Source organism: Stylophora pistillata, chromosome 5 (assembly GCF_964205215.1).
Source record: "Stylophora pistillata chromosome 5, jaStyPist1.2, whole genome shotgun sequence".
In the NCBI taxonomy this organism is placed as follows: domain Eukaryota; kingdom Metazoa; phylum Cnidaria; class Anthozoa; order Scleractinia; family Pocilloporidae; genus Stylophora; species Stylophora pistillata.
In genome coordinates this window covers 14,000,424-14,016,051 of record NC_142523.1, presented here as the reverse complement: position 1 = coordinate 14,016,051, position 15,628 = coordinate 14,000,424, and the positions used below count along the sequence as shown (strand labels likewise).

Below are 15,628 nucleotides of genomic sequence, written 5' to 3'. Positions count from 1 at the left end.
AATTTGAATTTAATCGGCACGTGTATTGCTCAAACGAATTTAATCATCGAAGATAATCAATTCTCATCGCAAACAATGGAATCATAATTCTGAGTTCATGAGAGACCGGTAAAAGTACGTCTTTTTCCAGTCCTGCTAGAATTCCCAGAATAGCGGTCATGTGAAAACAAGATATCTAATCCTGCTGTAACACCTAGATAATCTTTCAATCGTGAGATTAATTAATGTCTAATCTCTAAGCTCTAATAAGGCTGTCAAGCACTGAAGAAAAAACAAGAATTGAAACGTGTGGTCGGCTCTTTGTTTTGTTGGGGTTTTTTACATGGGGAAGAAAGTTTCTTAATTCTAGTAAAACTACGTTCAGTTACAGCACACTCTCTACACAGATGATTCAAGCCAACAAGTGTATTTTGATGTTAGGTCATTAAAATTCATCAAATAGATCGACATTATTCTCTGGTCATTGAAGGATAATGTCAGTCTTCTCGAAAAAAAAAAATGGAGTATCTACCCAATATTGACTCTGGTAATTTCTATTACATATCGAATTATTATATGATTATTTACAAAGGTTAACTCACGTTATGCATATTGGTAATAAGACCACATGGAAATCTTTAAATCTCCTTATTCGCAATTAAATGCAAGCTGTTGTACTGAACTGAACGTTATTGGACTACTAGAATTTACCGAACAGGCTAGAAAAATACTAAATTGTACTTTCTGGTTCGGTGAACAACGTAACTTAGCCTATGGAGGACGGCATTACGACAAACAAAAACGTCTGGCTCCTTGGTCTACTTAGGATTTATAATTGCATGATATATTAAACATTTTATACTTCTAGAATTCCATTTAAATCATCCATCACCTTCGATTGCTTTGGTCCTGAGCACTGACTGGTATATTTCCATTGTGTTGGAGTCATCGTTTCTCGTGATTTTATTGGTTGATTCTGTGAAAGTGATCTGGCATTTTAATGATTTCATGCATAATATTTAGCTTATAAATAATCTTTCAGGTCACTCACTTAGCTGAAGTAAATAAAATATTTTAGTATATACTAAAATAATGTATAGCGTTGAAGGCGCGCTCTGATTGGCTAGTCAAACTCCGAATATCCTTTGCTATTTGCCTCCGAACAACTCGGGAAAAAATGGCGTCCCGGTTTGCATCCGTGACAAGCGAAAACATCACTCAAATTAACGACGGTGGTGTATATTACCTCACTGTTTTAGTATATACTAAAACAACTATTCACCTCAGTGTCGGTGGTTAGTGGTGGATATTTACCTCGCCGCTTTGCGCCTCCGTAAATAGCCACCACTAACCACCGAGACTGAGGTAAATAGTTGTTAATCAGACGCCTACTGACAGTCTGTTCGTCCCCTACTAAGGCTTCCCAGTGAGATGATGTGTGATGTTATTGTCTGAGCCGATGGTGAGCAAGTTTTGAAAACTTTTCGGTATATTCTCAACAAAGTCACTTTTTGACACCGTTTCAAGCATGCTCAGGAGAACTTAAAAGACTATTATATTCAACATTTTGGTATATGCGCTTATCTTTGTTTGAATTGACCATTTACTACAAATAATAGTGAGAGATATACTATATTGAATGTTTACCACAGCATTTAAGAAATAAAATCACTACATTTTAATGATCTGTATATCGTACTTCACTCTTCAATCTAATCATGCTTTATAAATGGATCAGCAAGATACGAGATATTTTTCTGAGTCAATGTTAAAGGGTTGTACTACGAGGTCGATCGCCCTCAGGTCTCTGCCAAAGCTAGTTATCTAACTAAAATAGGAAATCCGTAGACACCAGAAATATTATGGTATAATTAATAACTTTGAGATTTCAAATACTTTTCGACAAACCATAAAAGACCCTTAACCGATGCAGTTTCAAGTTTAGTTATCTCACGTCTAATTTACTTAGTGTCTTTCTTACACCCCGGTGATATGTGAAGAACATTTATAATGTCCATCTCGTTCTTCGGTGTTTGATAAATGTAGATTTAATCTCAGAATAAAATCAATTTAAAGGGTACAAAGCATGAACGTCCGTGCATGTCTTGTCAGCATTATTCTCCTCGCTAAAATCAGCCAAGTCTTGTCCATACCATACTTGGAACTGCTGTCCGACCGATACGACCAGTGGGGTGGGGAGCAGGTTGAACACAAGCGTGGGAGAGTTGACATCAGCACCGCTAAGTTGGTAAAGATACTGTTTGCTGCGTTTTACGAACTCAGGAAGTGGAAGAACAGTTTTGTTGCTGTAAGTTATCACCGTCATTAAGTTATCGTTACCGTCAAATTGGAATGAGCATCCCCACTTTGTTCGATTAAAGTTTCCGTAAATGCATGTCACGGAGCCATTTGTGTGTACAAGTTTAAATGTGAAGATTTTACCAGCTTCCCGGATTCCAAAGGATCCGTAGTCGTCATTTCTTGTCCCAAAACAGACAGGACTGATGTTAATCTTTTTCCAGTTGTCTGGTAAGAAAATTGATCGGTTATAAAAATTGTGTTAGGTGGTAAGATCCAAAAAAAGTGCTCTTAAAATTGAAAAAATTTTCTATAACAATTAAAACAGAATATTCCATTTTCTCCGGAAGGGACTTTTTGACAAATATCAGTGGGCGTGAAAGGTGTCATAATTGCATTTTTTGTGACCAGATGAACGCCTCTTTCACTATAACGAGAAAGGTAAGGCACGACTAAGGAAGGAAAGGTGAGGTAAGGTAAACTATGACCTGAGGATACGTACGTTACCTAAATAAGTTCTAGTATTTAGTTAGAGATAGGATATACCTGAGCAAAAGTGCCGTCCGTCTCCAAGGTGTCCAGACTTACAACTGCAGTCAAATGATCCAGCGATGTTTGCACAATCGGCAGCGAAGTGACACTCATGGCTGCCATCTTTGCACTCATCGATATCTTAAAAGAATGTAGACGAAAAGAAAAAAGGTAAGACTCAAGGCACTCTTTAGGCAAGCTACGAAGAAGATAGGAACAATCATGTTTCTCTAATGTGCATTCGTCAACATCTAAGATTGATTAAGCTCATTTATCACCCACATTTTTTCACTCAAGTTTTTTACCATCGCTTCTTTATCATGATTTTTTTTTTCAATGTTAATCCGGTCGAAACGTATTTCACCCTTTCGAAACTTCAGGCCCCTTTCAAACGCAGGCTTAGGATCATCTGTCTGAGTCTGGGAGTCAATAGTTTCTCAGTGGAACAGCCATTGCGGTGACGCACCAATTTTGATAATTGGGGTATTACATCAGGGTAACGAAATGGAACTGCATTGCCCTTACCATGAGGAAAGCTTGGATAAACTCACCTGACAGGACAAAGTTTTGAATCATCACGGGGCCAGGAGGAGAATCAAATCCATGCCAATTCAGAAGAAATAATAATCATGAAGACATAGACATTTCTTGAAATGAATTAAAATGTATGGCAAAAAGTCGAGTTCGCAGGGAAGCTATCGTTAGTGGCCCCATACTCGGATAATTGGGAAAAGGAATAATCTAAGGAAAGCGAAGCCAGCTCTTCATCAATCAAACCTGTACAAATGAGCCCATTTCCAGTGTATCCCTGTTTGCACGTACATGTGAAAGAGCCATAAGTGTTTGCACAGTGCGTATTTACGTCACAAGGCAAGTTATCACCATTGCACTCGTCGATATCTGGAAGAGAGCAAAACGAGCTTTACGTGCATGTTTGATGAAAAGCATTTAACTCTTTATCAATAACAGAGTTTTTTCATCGAGGTTTTTTAACAATCTCTGGCAGCTGACCAGCAGATAATACATGTACTGACCTTTTTTTTCGATATGTAAGACCAACTGTCAAAACCATTGTTGCTGGTCTATATGTGTGTGCCTGTTTTTCTTTCGTCGCTACTGTCTCTTTCATTGTTTAAAATTCTCACCTTGGCAAGTTTCTCTATCGCCGTTAAATCCAGGTTTACATGAGCACTTACTCCCAAATATTGACACATCTGTGCTCTACGGAACAATTGTATTTTTCCGATGTGTATTCATCAACATTTACACAAAATTTGAGAATAAAACAATCATAGGTTAAGAACCCTCCTTTATGAGATATTTCGTCCAAATCTATAAAAGTGGCCTTAAAAATTTTTCTTCTTTCATGTTCGCTCCTTTGCCTGCTTGCTCTCTCTCCTTCTACCCATCTTTTAAGTCAAAATAATTTTACCTGTTATCTGAGCTCATCATTTTATCGTGAGAAATTTTCTTTATCACCTGTCTCGCACTGAACTCCTTGATATCCAGCAGGACATAGGCAGCGGTACCCATGGTCACCAAATCCCGCTTGACATGTGGCGTGATTAGCACACGGATTGCTCTCACAAGGATTCTGAAAAGGTAAGAATAAAATGGACCAATGTATAGAACAAATCAATAAAAAAAATAATCAATTAATAAATGATTGATGGAATAGATAAATAACACTTTATCAGAGTTTTCTTATTAATTCTTAAATTTAAAACTGAATGATGTGAGGTACTTACAAAAATCTCTGTGTATAAAAATCCGTTTTTGTCTTCGAAGGAATCGGAGACTTGTAGGTGAGTCATGCTATTAAGCTCGCATGTGAATGTCCCACCTCCCCGCGGACCGTAGTTGTAAGACAAGCAGTGTGGTTCAAAATAGCATCTCAACTCACAGATATTCTTGTCTTGCACTTGGTCTGTCCTAATAACGTAATTTTTTAAGATCTTGTTTTTTGTTCCTTCTTTGAATTCAATCACTCGACAATCATCTGAGGGAGGAAGAAGGAATAAAGAAGGCAATGAAAAATATAATCTGCAGGCTATGTCCTTCGTTCTTCAAAGCAGAACAGATGGCAAGCTTTTCCATATTTATAGGCAATTGAGTCATTCAGTCAATTCGCCTTCAACGTGAAAGCCTTTTCTAGTCAGTCATTTACCTTTTCACAAAAGTTTATTTCTTCGGACCTTTTTTCCTTTACGAGAAATAGTCGAAGCTAATGCTCTATCACTCACGATAGGTGGGGGCTGATATCAAACAATTACAGTGTAGAAGATAAATAATTTAGTCTGGGGAAAGTCATACTAAAAATGCTAAATAGGTAAATGCCGTCGAAATATTACGATCCTGAATCGGGTGTGGTACCCAAGGCAACCAACAATTATTCCTTTCTTCTTCTGTTTTTAACATTGCGTTTCTGTGGTAGATAAACTCTGGGAGGTGATTTCTCATCGCACACGGCATAACCGGATGGAGGGCTGACTTTGATATACCCTTAACAACGTAAATTCTTAGGAGCCATACCTCCCATGCTATTTGCTCCACGCTGGTTATTTAGAGAAACACAATCCGGACTGGTAAAGAGAGCGAAGAGTATGAAACATTCCATTTCCTGCAGCATTTTTCCTGTTTAAAACAATGAAAAATATTAAGGAAATTTTACTGAATCTTGGGAAGTAAGGCGAATTTCTTCACACGCCGTGGTTTACTGTTTCGTTAAAAAAAAACTTATCTTATGAAAAATATATCTGGCTACCTTCGTCGTCCCATTTTTCAATCTTCAGCAGCCTGGCCAAATTTTATTTTAGTTATCTTGAATGACATTTGTGCGTCACTAACCGGGAATAAATGGATGTATTTTTCCACTTGCGCTTGTTTGATTGTTTTCTTGCCTAATGCACACTACGAACTGAACATCTCAATTTAAATTCACCCTCCATAAAACCGTTAACAGAACTATCCTTACCTTTCAAGAGGTAATTCACTTTAAAATATTTGGGGTGTTCTTTGTTGTGCGGTTGTTCGATTTTGTTATCACTCGTATATTTGCTAACCGAATTGGACTGTACTCTCCCACCATTACCATAACTCATCTGTTGACGCACATCAGCTATGGTTAAACAGCGAGCGAGTAATTAAAAAACAAAGGAGGACTCACGTACGAAGAGAGAAAAAAAATCTCCCTGGCAACAAATGTACCTAAATTCCTTTCCTGTGGCTTGTATATTGTTGCTTGACAGTTTGAGTCGCTGCTTGATGGTAAACTTAGGGAACAGAACTTAGCGTTTTATTATTATTATTATTATAATTGCGAAAGAGTGAATACGGCAGGTGAGTGTCAATTTAGAACAAGGCTGTGAAACTTTGCCAACGTAGAGTACTTTGGTCTTCCGCTGCGAGTTCGAATTTCCCTCACGACTTATAAGAATAATAAAAAGAAGAAAATTAGAAAAAAAGCCTTTCTCACCTTCTCAGAGGAAATATATTCTCTGGTGAAAGGTACACCTTCGAAGGGATGTATCATTTCATTCATTCTTTTTTTTTTTTTCAACGTTCAACAGCTATCATTATTAAGCAAACATGAAGTTATTAGAAAAGTATTATCTCTTGCTTAATACAAACATCACTTCAACAAGCTTCCATAAGCAAGTGAAGAGAAGAGAAAGAATTTGATTGAATAAGAAATATTTCATTCTTTGAGTTGATCATAATTCAGACGTTTAAGTCTTGCATAATTATTTGCTGTTGATTTTGAAGGAAGCGAAATTGTGCAAAATATGGAGTTTGTAGATAGAGCATGACATCATATTTATGTGATGCAAGAAGACTTTTAACATAATTACTCTTGCCTTTCTTTATCGAATATTTTGCACAGGATTCGATGTTGGTTTAGCATGATTTTGGGTTTCATAGATATGAAGGAAACGCGAGAATTGTTCCCTACATTATGAAGTAAAACTAACGTCAATTATACAAAGTAATTATTTTTTAATTAAAGCAAATCTGCTTGATGATACTTTCTATATTTTTTGGTTGATATATGTTGTTTGTTCTAAGAACTGACTCTTAAGACTGCCTTCTTTTTATTCTCTCTCTCACTTTCTTGCAATATTAAAAAGGATTCGCGTACAGTGTGAGAGGACTTCTAATTTAAGCCTATTGATTCATTCTTTGTACTCATTTCAATTTGACTAAAAACCGAACTCTGAAAGTTCAGTCAAGGCAGCTGAAGATTAACTCGACTCTCTGCCTTCAGTTTTCGATATCTTTAGAGGAAGTAACGGTGTATCCAATAGACAAAACTTAATCAATCATCCTTTTCTAATCGATAAATGATATTTCGCTAACGCGACTCGGTGAAACCATGGTGGAAAGTAAGCCTAAACGCAAAGCTAGTCGTCATCAGCTGTAACTGAGGTACGCACTAGCCAAAAAGGTGTCAAATAAGAGGAACTTTACAACCATTTTCAGAAAGGTGTGGTGCTGATTCTTCCTCTAAAATTTCTACGCATAAAGATAGCTTTTCACGGGTCACGGATAATAATTATATCATTTGTATAAAACTACGTTCAGTCTGATTCGGGCATAAATACTTCACGTAAGAAACAAATGATGACATACTGTACGAGAGCGAATGAAAATCCTTCGCCGTGTTCCATTCTTATAGATTCCAGGATAAGTTTGTGCTAAGACTAGATTAAAAAAAAACTAAAATTGAGATATTTGAAATAATGCTGAGTTGAAAACCATTGCTTTGTAATGAGCAGAAGGCGATGGGTTTGGCGAGAGTTAACTGGACGACAAGCCATTTATATATGGTCACTAGAAATTCATGCTGTAAAAATTATTTGAAACGTGCTTCCAAATAGTTCTGTTATTTTTTTTATATATGTCATATAACAATACAAAACAAGTTTATTGTGTCGTACGCCTAACTCTTTAGTTGTAACATTACATAATGGCATGACACACCAGCTAATTTACAAGTATTCCGCATAGATTAAAATTATATTTAAAAGTAGGTACTATAACACATGACTAAAGATTTTAGAATTTTGAAAAGCATAAGTCAGGATCATAAATACAATGCATATGAGGCAAATTTGAATTTAATCGGCACGTGTATTGCTCAAACGAATTTATTCATCGAAGATAATCAATTCTCATCGCAAACAATGGAATCATAATTCTGAGTTCATGAGAGACCGGTAAAAGTACGTCTTTTTCCAGTCCTGCTAGAATTCCCAGAATAGCGGTCATGTGAAAACAAGATATCTAATCCTGCTGTAACACCTAGATAATCTTTCAATCGTGAGATTAATTAATTTCTAATCTATAAGATCTAATAAGGCTATCAAGCACTGAAGAAAAAACTAGAATAGAAACGTGTGGTCGGCTCTTTGTTTTGTTGGGGTTTTTTACATGGGGAAGAAAGTTTCTTAATTCTAGTAAAACTACGTTCAGTTACAGCACACTCTCTACACAGATGATTCAAGCCAACAAGTGTATTCTGATGTTAGGTCATTAAAATTCATCAAATAGATCGACATTATTATCTGTTCATTGAAGGATAATGTCAGAAAAAAAAATGGAGTATCTACCCAATATTGACTCTGGTAATTTCTATTACATATCGAATTATTATATAATTATTTACAAAGGTTAACTCACGTTATGCATATTGGTAATATAACTACATAGAAATCTTTAAATCTCCTTATTGGCAATTAAATGCATGCTGTTCTACTGAACTGAACGTTATTAGACTACTAGAATTTACCGAACAGGCTAGAAAAATGCTAAATTATACTTTCTGGTTCGGTGAACAACGTAACTTAGCCTATGGAGGACGGCATTACGACAAACAAAAACGTCTGGCTCCTTGGTCTACTTAGGATTTATAATTGCCTGATATATGAAACATTTTATACTTCTAGAATTCCATTTAAATCATCCATCACCTTCGATTGCTTTGTTCCTGAGCACTGACTGGTATATTTCCATTGTGTTGGAGTCATCGTTTCTCGTGATTTTATTGGTTGATTCTGTGAAAGTGATCTGGCATTTTAATGATTTCATGCATAATATTTAGCTTATAAATAATCTTTCAGGTCACTCACTTAGCTGAAGTAAATAAAATATTTTAGTATATACTAAAATAATGTATAGCGTTGAAGGCGCGCTCTGATTGGCTAGTCAAACTCCGAATATCCTTTGCTATTTGCCTCCGAACAACTCGGGAAAAAATGGCGTCCCGGTTTGCATCCGTGACAAGCGAAAACATCACTCAAATTAACGACGGTGGTGTATATTACCTCACTGTTTTAGTATATACTAAAACAACTATTCACCTCAGTGTCGGTGGTTAGTGGTGGATATTTACCTCGCCGCTTTGCGCCTCCGTAAATAGCCACCACTAACCACCGAGACTGAGGTAAATAGTTGTTAATCAGACGCCTACTGACAGTCTGTTCGTCCCCTACTAAGGCTTCCCAGTGAGATGATGTGTGATGTTATTGTCTGAGCCGATGGTGACCAAGTTTTGAAAACTTTTCGGTATATTCTCAACAAAGTCACTTTTTGACACCGTTTCAAGCATGCTCAGGAGAACTTAAAAGACTATTATATTCAACATTTTGGTATATGCGCGTATCTTTGTTTGAATTGACCATTTACTACAAATAATAGTGAGAGATATACTATATTGAATGTTTACCACAGCATTTAAGAAATAAAAGCACTACAATTTAATGATCTGTATATCGTACTTCTCTCTTCAATCTAATCATGCTTTATAAATGGACCAGTAAGATACGAGATATTTTTGTGAGTCAATGTTAAAGGGTTGTACTACGCGGTCGATCGCCCTCAGGTCTCTGCCAAAGCTAGTTATCTAACTAAAATAGGAAATCCGTAGACACCAGAAATATTATGGTATAATTAATAACTTTGAGATTTCAAATACTTTTCGACAAACCATAAAAGACCCTTAAGCGATGTAGTTTCAAGTTTAGTTATCTCACGTCTAATTTACTTAGTGTCTTTCTTACACCCAGGTGATATATGAGGAACATTTATAATGTCCATCTCGTTTTTCGGAGTTTGATAAATCTAGATTTAATCTCAGAATAAAATCAATTTGAAGGGTACAAAGCATGAACGTCTGTGCATGTCTTGCCAGCATTATTCTCCTCGCTAATATCAGCCAAGTCTTGTCCATACCATACTTGGAACTGCTGTCCGACCGATACGACCAGTGGGGTGGGGAGCAGGTTGAACACAAGCGTGGGAGAGTTGACATCAGTATCGCTGAGTTGGTAAAGATACTCTTTGTTGCTTTTCACGAACTCAGCAAGTGGAAGAACACTTTTGTTGCTGTAAGTTATCACCGTCATTAAGTTATCGTTACCGTAATGTGGAAATGAGCATCCCCACTTTGTTGGATTAAAGTTTCCGTAGTAGCATGTCACGGAGCCATTTATGTGTACAAGTTTAAATGTGAAGATTTTACCAGCTTCCCGGATTTCAAAGGATCCGTAGTCGTCATGTTTTGTCCCAAAACAGACAGGACTGATGTTAATCTTTTTCCAGTTGTCTGGTAAGAAAATTGATAGGTTATAAAAATTGTGTTAGGTGGTAAGATCCAAAAAAAGTCCTCTTAAAATTGAAAAACTTTCCTATAACAATTAAAACAGAACGTTCCATTTTCTCCGGAAGGGACTTTTTGACAAATATCAATGGGCGTGAAAGGTGTCATAATTGCATTTCTTTTGACCAGATGAACGCCTCTTTCACTATAACGAGAAAGGGAATCGAAGGCATGACTAAGGAAGGAAAGGTGAGGTAAGGTAAACTATGACCTGAGGGTACGAACGTTACCTAAATAAGTTCTAGTATTTACGTATGATGCACGATCCTCGCAGTAGATAGCGCTATTTAAGCAATAACGAAAATCAGACCTGAAAAAAAATCAGGCCTGTACGGGACTCGAACCACTGACCTCTGCGATACTAGTGCAGCGCTCTACCAATTGAGTTAACAAGCCAACTGGGAGTAGGCCGTTAAGTTGATTTGTAATAAACCCGTGAAAGGGATAAATCAGATACAATGAAATATATGAAGTTCATATTATTTGAACTGCGGTATTATATACCTCTCTTTACGTCACAAGGCAAGTTATCACCATTGCATTCGTCGATATCTGGAAGAGAGCAAAACGAGCTTTACGTGCATGTTTGATGAAAAGCATTTAACTCCTTATCAATAACAGAGTTTTTTCATCGACGTTTTTTTAACAATCTCTGGCAGCTGACCAGATAATACATGTACGGATCTTTTTTTTTCGATATGTAAGACCACTGTCAAAACCATTGTTGCTGGTCTACATGTTTGTGCCTGTTTTTCTTTCGTCGTTACGGTCTCTTTCATTGTTTAAAATTCTCACCTTGGCAAGTTTCTCCATCGCCGTTAAATCCAGGTTTACATGAGCACTGACTCCCAAATTATTGACACATCTGTGCTCTACGGAACAATTGTATTTTCCCGATGTGCATTCATCAACACTTACACAAAATTTAAGAAGAAAGCAATCATAGGTTAAGAACCCTCCTTGATGAGATATTTCGTCCAAATCTATAAAAGTGGCCTTATCAATTTTTCTTCTTTCATGTTCGCTCCTTTGCCTGCTTGCTCTCTCTCCTTCTACCCATCTTTTAAGTCAAAATAATTTTGCCTGTTATCTGAGCTCATCATTTTATCGTGAGAAATTTTCTTTATCACCTGTCTCGCACTGAACTCCTTGATATCCAGCAGGACATAGGCAGCGGTACCCATGGTCACCAAATCCCGCTTGACATGTGGCGTGATTAGCACACGGATTGCTCTCACAAGGATTCTGAAAAGGTAAGAATGAAATGGACCAATGTATAGAACAAATCACTAAAAAATAATCAATTAATGAATGAAGGAAGGAATAAATAAATAAAATTTTTTATCAGAGTTTTCTTATTCTTATATTTAAAACTGAATGATGTCAGGTACTTACAAAAATCTCTGTGTATAAAAATCCGTTTTTGTCTTCGAAGGAATCGAGGACTTGTAAGTGTGTCATGTTATTCAGCTCGCATGTGAATGTCCCACCTCCCCGCGGACCGTAGTTGTAAGACACGCAGTGTGGTTCAAGATAGCATCTCAACTCACAGATATCCTTGTCTTGCACTTGGTCTGTCCTAATAACGTAATTTTTTAAGATCTTGTTTTTTGTTCCTTCTTTGAATTCAATCACGCGACAATCATCTGAGGGAGGAAGAAGGAATAAAGAAGCCAATGAAAAATATAATCCGCAGGCTATGTCCTTCGTTCTTCAAAGGCAGAACGGGTGGCAAGCTTTTCCATATTTATAGGAGGCAACTGAGTCATTCAGTCAATTCGCCTTCAACGTGAAAGCTTTTTCTAGTCAGTCATTTACCTTTTCACAAAAGTTTATTTCTTCGGACCTTTTTTCCTTTACGAGAAATAGTCGAAGCTAATGCTCTATCTCTCACGATAGGTGAGGGCTGATATCAAACAATTACAGTGTAGAAGATAAATAATTTAGTCTAGGGGAAAGTCATACTAAAAAATGCTAAATAGGTAAATGCCGTCGAAATATTATGATCCTTAATCGGGTGTGGTACCGAAGGCAACCAACAATTATTCCTTTCTGCTTCTGTTTTTAACATTCCGTTTCTGTGGTAGATAGACTCTGGGAGGTGATTTCTCATCGCACACGGCATAACCGGATGGAGGGCTGACTTTGACATACCCTTAACAACGTAAACTCTTAGGAGCCATACCTCCCATGCTATTTGCTCCACGCTGGTTATTTAGAGAAACACAATCCGGACTGGTAAAGAGAGCGAAGAGTATGAAACATTCCATTTCCTGCAGCATTTTTCCTGTTTAAAACAATGAAAAATATTAAGGCAATTTTACAGAATCTTGGGAAAGTAAGGCGAATTTCTTCGCACGCCGTGGTGTACTGTTTCGTTAAAAAAAAACTTAGCTTATGAAAAATATATCGAGCTATCTTCGCCGTCCCATTTTTCAATCTTCAGCAGCCTTGCCTAATTTTATTTTAGTTGTCTTAATCACATTTGTGTGTCACTAACCGGGAATAAATGTATTTTTCCCCTTTCGCTTGTTTGATTGTTTTCTTGCCTAATGTACACTATGAACTGAACATCTCAATTTAAATTCCCCCTCCATAAAACCGTTAACAGAACATCCTTACCTTTCCAGAGGTAATTCACTTTAAAATATTTGGGGTGTTCTTTGTTGTGCGGTTGTCCGATTTTGTTGTCACTTGTATATTTGCAGACCGAATTGGACTGTACTCTCCCACCATTAGCATAACTCATCGGTTGACGCACATCAGCTATGGTTAAACAGCGAGCGAGTAATTAAAAAAACAAAGGAGGACCCACGTACGAAGGGAGAAAAAAATTTCCCTGGCAACAAATATACCTAAATTCTTTTCCTGAGGCTTGTATATTGTTGCTTGACAGTTTGAGCCGCTGCTTGATGGTAAACTTAGGTAACAGAACTTAGCCTTTTATTATTATTATTATTATTATTATTATTATTATTATTATTGTAATTGCGAATGAGTGAATACGACAGGTGAGTGTCAATTTAGAACAAGGCTGTGAAACTTTGCCAACGTAAATTACTTTGGTCTTCCGCTGCGAGTTCGAATTTCCCTCATGACTTATAAGAATAATGAAAAAAAAAAAAATTGTAAAAAAAAAAACCTTTCTCACCTTCTCAGAGGAAATATATTTTGTTCTCTTTTGAAAGGTACACCTTTGGAAGGGATGTATCATTTCATTCATTCTTTTTTTTTCAACGTTCAACAGCTATCATTATTAAGCAAACATGAAGTTATTAGAAAAGTATTATCTCGGAGATTCAAACTTGAGTGAATGAATCGAGCATTCCTTGTACTCGAGCTTGACTTTCATTTTTATTTTGTCGCTTAAAATTGAAAATGACAATTTTACACGAAATCTTCTCGGCAGACGTTAATTGGCAGAATACGTTAATTGGCAGAATACAATCTGAAGCAACCACGACGGGGTTCTGTCCTCGTGTACCGGTTCACAAGGGAATTACCATTGTTCTTTCTTTGTTTAGGAGTTATCGGTTAGCTATTGTGTATTGTTTGGTCTTTTGTATTGGCTCTTGTGAACCGGTACACCAGGACAGAACCCACGACGGCGACGACAACAAGGACGTGACAAAAATTTCATTTCATTTATTTCCTTATCAAAGTGTTCTTTATTTTTGCCGTCCTGACTACTTAAGGTCCCTAATGTGATTATCTTATGAGGCGGTAATGGAAAAAATACTGAAAATGAATAAAACGTTGTACGGGATCGTAGACTAGGATAATGGATATCAAACCCTCAATCTTTTTTTCTTATAAGCTGTCAAACGTTTGCAAAAGTTACCACAAAAGCGGTGAAATCATGAAAGCAAATGAATTTCAGCAATAAACGTGTTCTTTGCGAATGACCATTGACGCCATGATATAATTTACCATTTGTGAACTCGAAACCACGCAAACAATTTTGGTGTACGCTTCCATCGGTAGCTGGACTTTTGCAGATGACCATTTATGAGTAAAATTTTTTTACTTTTTAAGAGAGAATAAGTCATTTTTCTCCTCTTGATACAGGAGATGATTCCTTTACAAATGATTGCGCTTGAGGTTTATGTCACTTTCTCTTGATACGAAAATTCGAGCTTCTTGCCGTAACATAAATAGTCAGGACATATCCCAACAATTTGAATCTATTAGTTGGAAATATGAAAGTGACTGTTAGGTGAGAGCAAAACAATTTGGACTTAAGAAATCTAATGAACATCTGTTCAATGTTTGTGTAATTATAATTAACTTTGTTGTTCTTCCACTGTCAATTCGACCTCCACTTATAACTAATAAGAATATAATACAATAAAGAAAAAAAGAAAAGCTTTACCTTTCAAAGAAAATATATTTTCTTCACCTTCAAAAGCGATGCAATGTTTTGTTGTTCATAAACGTAACAGGAAGTTAGAAACTAAGAATATAAGTAAAAAGATAAAATGCAGAAATCCAGTATCATCTTGCAGACTCCCACCGGGTTGACTCAATGCAAACATTCCTTGCCACTCGAGCTTGACTTTTTTTAATTTTTTTTAAGCAGACGTCGATGGGCAGAATACAGCTGGACTTTCCTGATGACCTTAATAAATTAAAAGTGTCTCAGGGAATGAATATATTTTTTCCTCTCGAGAAAGGGGACACATTCAGAGAAGAATTATGCTATTTACCTAATCTTCGGATTACCACGAATTCATGAATAAATAACTGAAAGCTTGCTTCCAGCAATTCGCTTTTTTTAAGTTTTGTTTCGAAATACTGCACAGAGTAATCTCTGAAGATGCAGAATTCAAATCCTAGACGGGGAAGTCATATTTAGAGGTTAAGAGGCTGTCCTCCTAAGGACGGACAAGGCAAATTTCGGACCTTCACCAATTTCCATGATTTTTTTCTTCTGTGAAGGTCGATACTTATATCCCATGAACAGATATCACGTTTATTTTGAACCAGTCTGATTTTTTTACGAGATATTCTTAAAGGTGACCTCAAAAGCACCCAATCCCCCCCGACCTCCATAATTTAGCTACAAAAGTCGAACGCTGGTAAAGCCGTATTCTTATTTTATGCATCTAAGATCGACCTTTTACCATTACGTTAACGGTCAAATGATTGCACTATATATAGTTT

At 36.7% G+C, this 15,628-nt stretch overlaps 2 protein-coding genes and 1 pseudogene across 2 annotated transcripts; all 3 read right to left on the bottom strand.

Annotated features, from left to right (window-relative positions):
* Positions 1–297: 297 nt before the first annotated feature.
* LOC148730403 (uncharacterized) lies at positions 298–5,920 on the bottom strand. Its single transcript, XM_088762111.1, has 6 exons — positions 5,783–5,920; positions 5,341–5,442; positions 4,557–4,807; positions 4,288–4,402; positions 2,824–2,949; positions 298–2,505 (listed from the first exon to the last, which is right to left on the bottom strand). The coding sequence occupies exons 1-6, from the start codon at positions 5,907–5,909 to the stop codon at positions 2,045–2,047; spliced, it is 1,182 nt and encodes a 393-aa protein (XP_088618237.1). The 5' UTR covers positions 5,910–5,920; the 3' UTR covers positions 298–2,044.
* Positions 5,921–9,825: 3,905 nt separating this feature from the next.
* Positions 9,826–15,628, bottom strand: part of LOC148730400 (uncharacterized) — a 28,133-nt pseudogene continuing 22,330 nt past the window's right edge.
* On the bottom strand, positions 11,484–13,225 carry LOC148730402 (uncharacterized). The gene is made up of 4 exons (XM_088759290.1): positions 13,088–13,225; positions 12,651–12,752; positions 11,861–12,111; positions 11,484–11,710 (listed from the first exon to the last, which is right to left on the bottom strand). Exons 1-4 carry the CDS (start codon positions 13,212–13,214, stop codon positions 11,570–11,572), a joined length of 621 nt encoding a protein of 206 aa, XP_088615416.1. The 5' UTR covers positions 13,215–13,225; the 3' UTR covers positions 11,484–11,569.

What these genes read in the sequence shown, in the direction of transcription:
- LOC148730403 (XM_088762111.1), bottom strand. Translation starts at nt 5,909, where the DNA reads ATGAGTTATGGTAATGGTGGGAGAGTACAGTCCAATTCGGTTAGCAAA. An exon ending in TGGAGCAAATAGCATGGGAG is followed by an intron (nt 4,808 to 5,340) that starts GTATGGCTCCTA and finishes TTCCTCCCTCAG; the next exon opens with ATGATTGTCGAGTGATTGAA. An exon ending in CGGACGGCACTTTTGCTCAG is followed by an intron (nt 2,506 to 2,823) that starts GTATATCCTATC and finishes TTTTCTTACCAG; the next exon opens with ACAACTGGAAAAAGATTAAC.
- LOC148730402 (XM_088759290.1), bottom strand. Translation starts at nt 13,214, where the DNA reads ATGAGTTATGCTAATGGTGGGAGAGTACAGTCCAATTCGGTCTGCAAA. An exon ending in AGTGAATTACCTCTGGAAAG is followed by an intron (nt 12,753 to 13,087) that starts GTAAGGATGTTC and finishes TGTTTTAAACAG; the next exon opens with GAAAAATGCTGCAGGAAATG. An exon ending in TGGAGCAAATAGCATGGGAG is followed by an intron (nt 12,112 to 12,650) that starts GTATGGCTCCTA and finishes TTCCTCCCTCAG; the next exon opens with ATGATTGTCGCGTGATTGAA.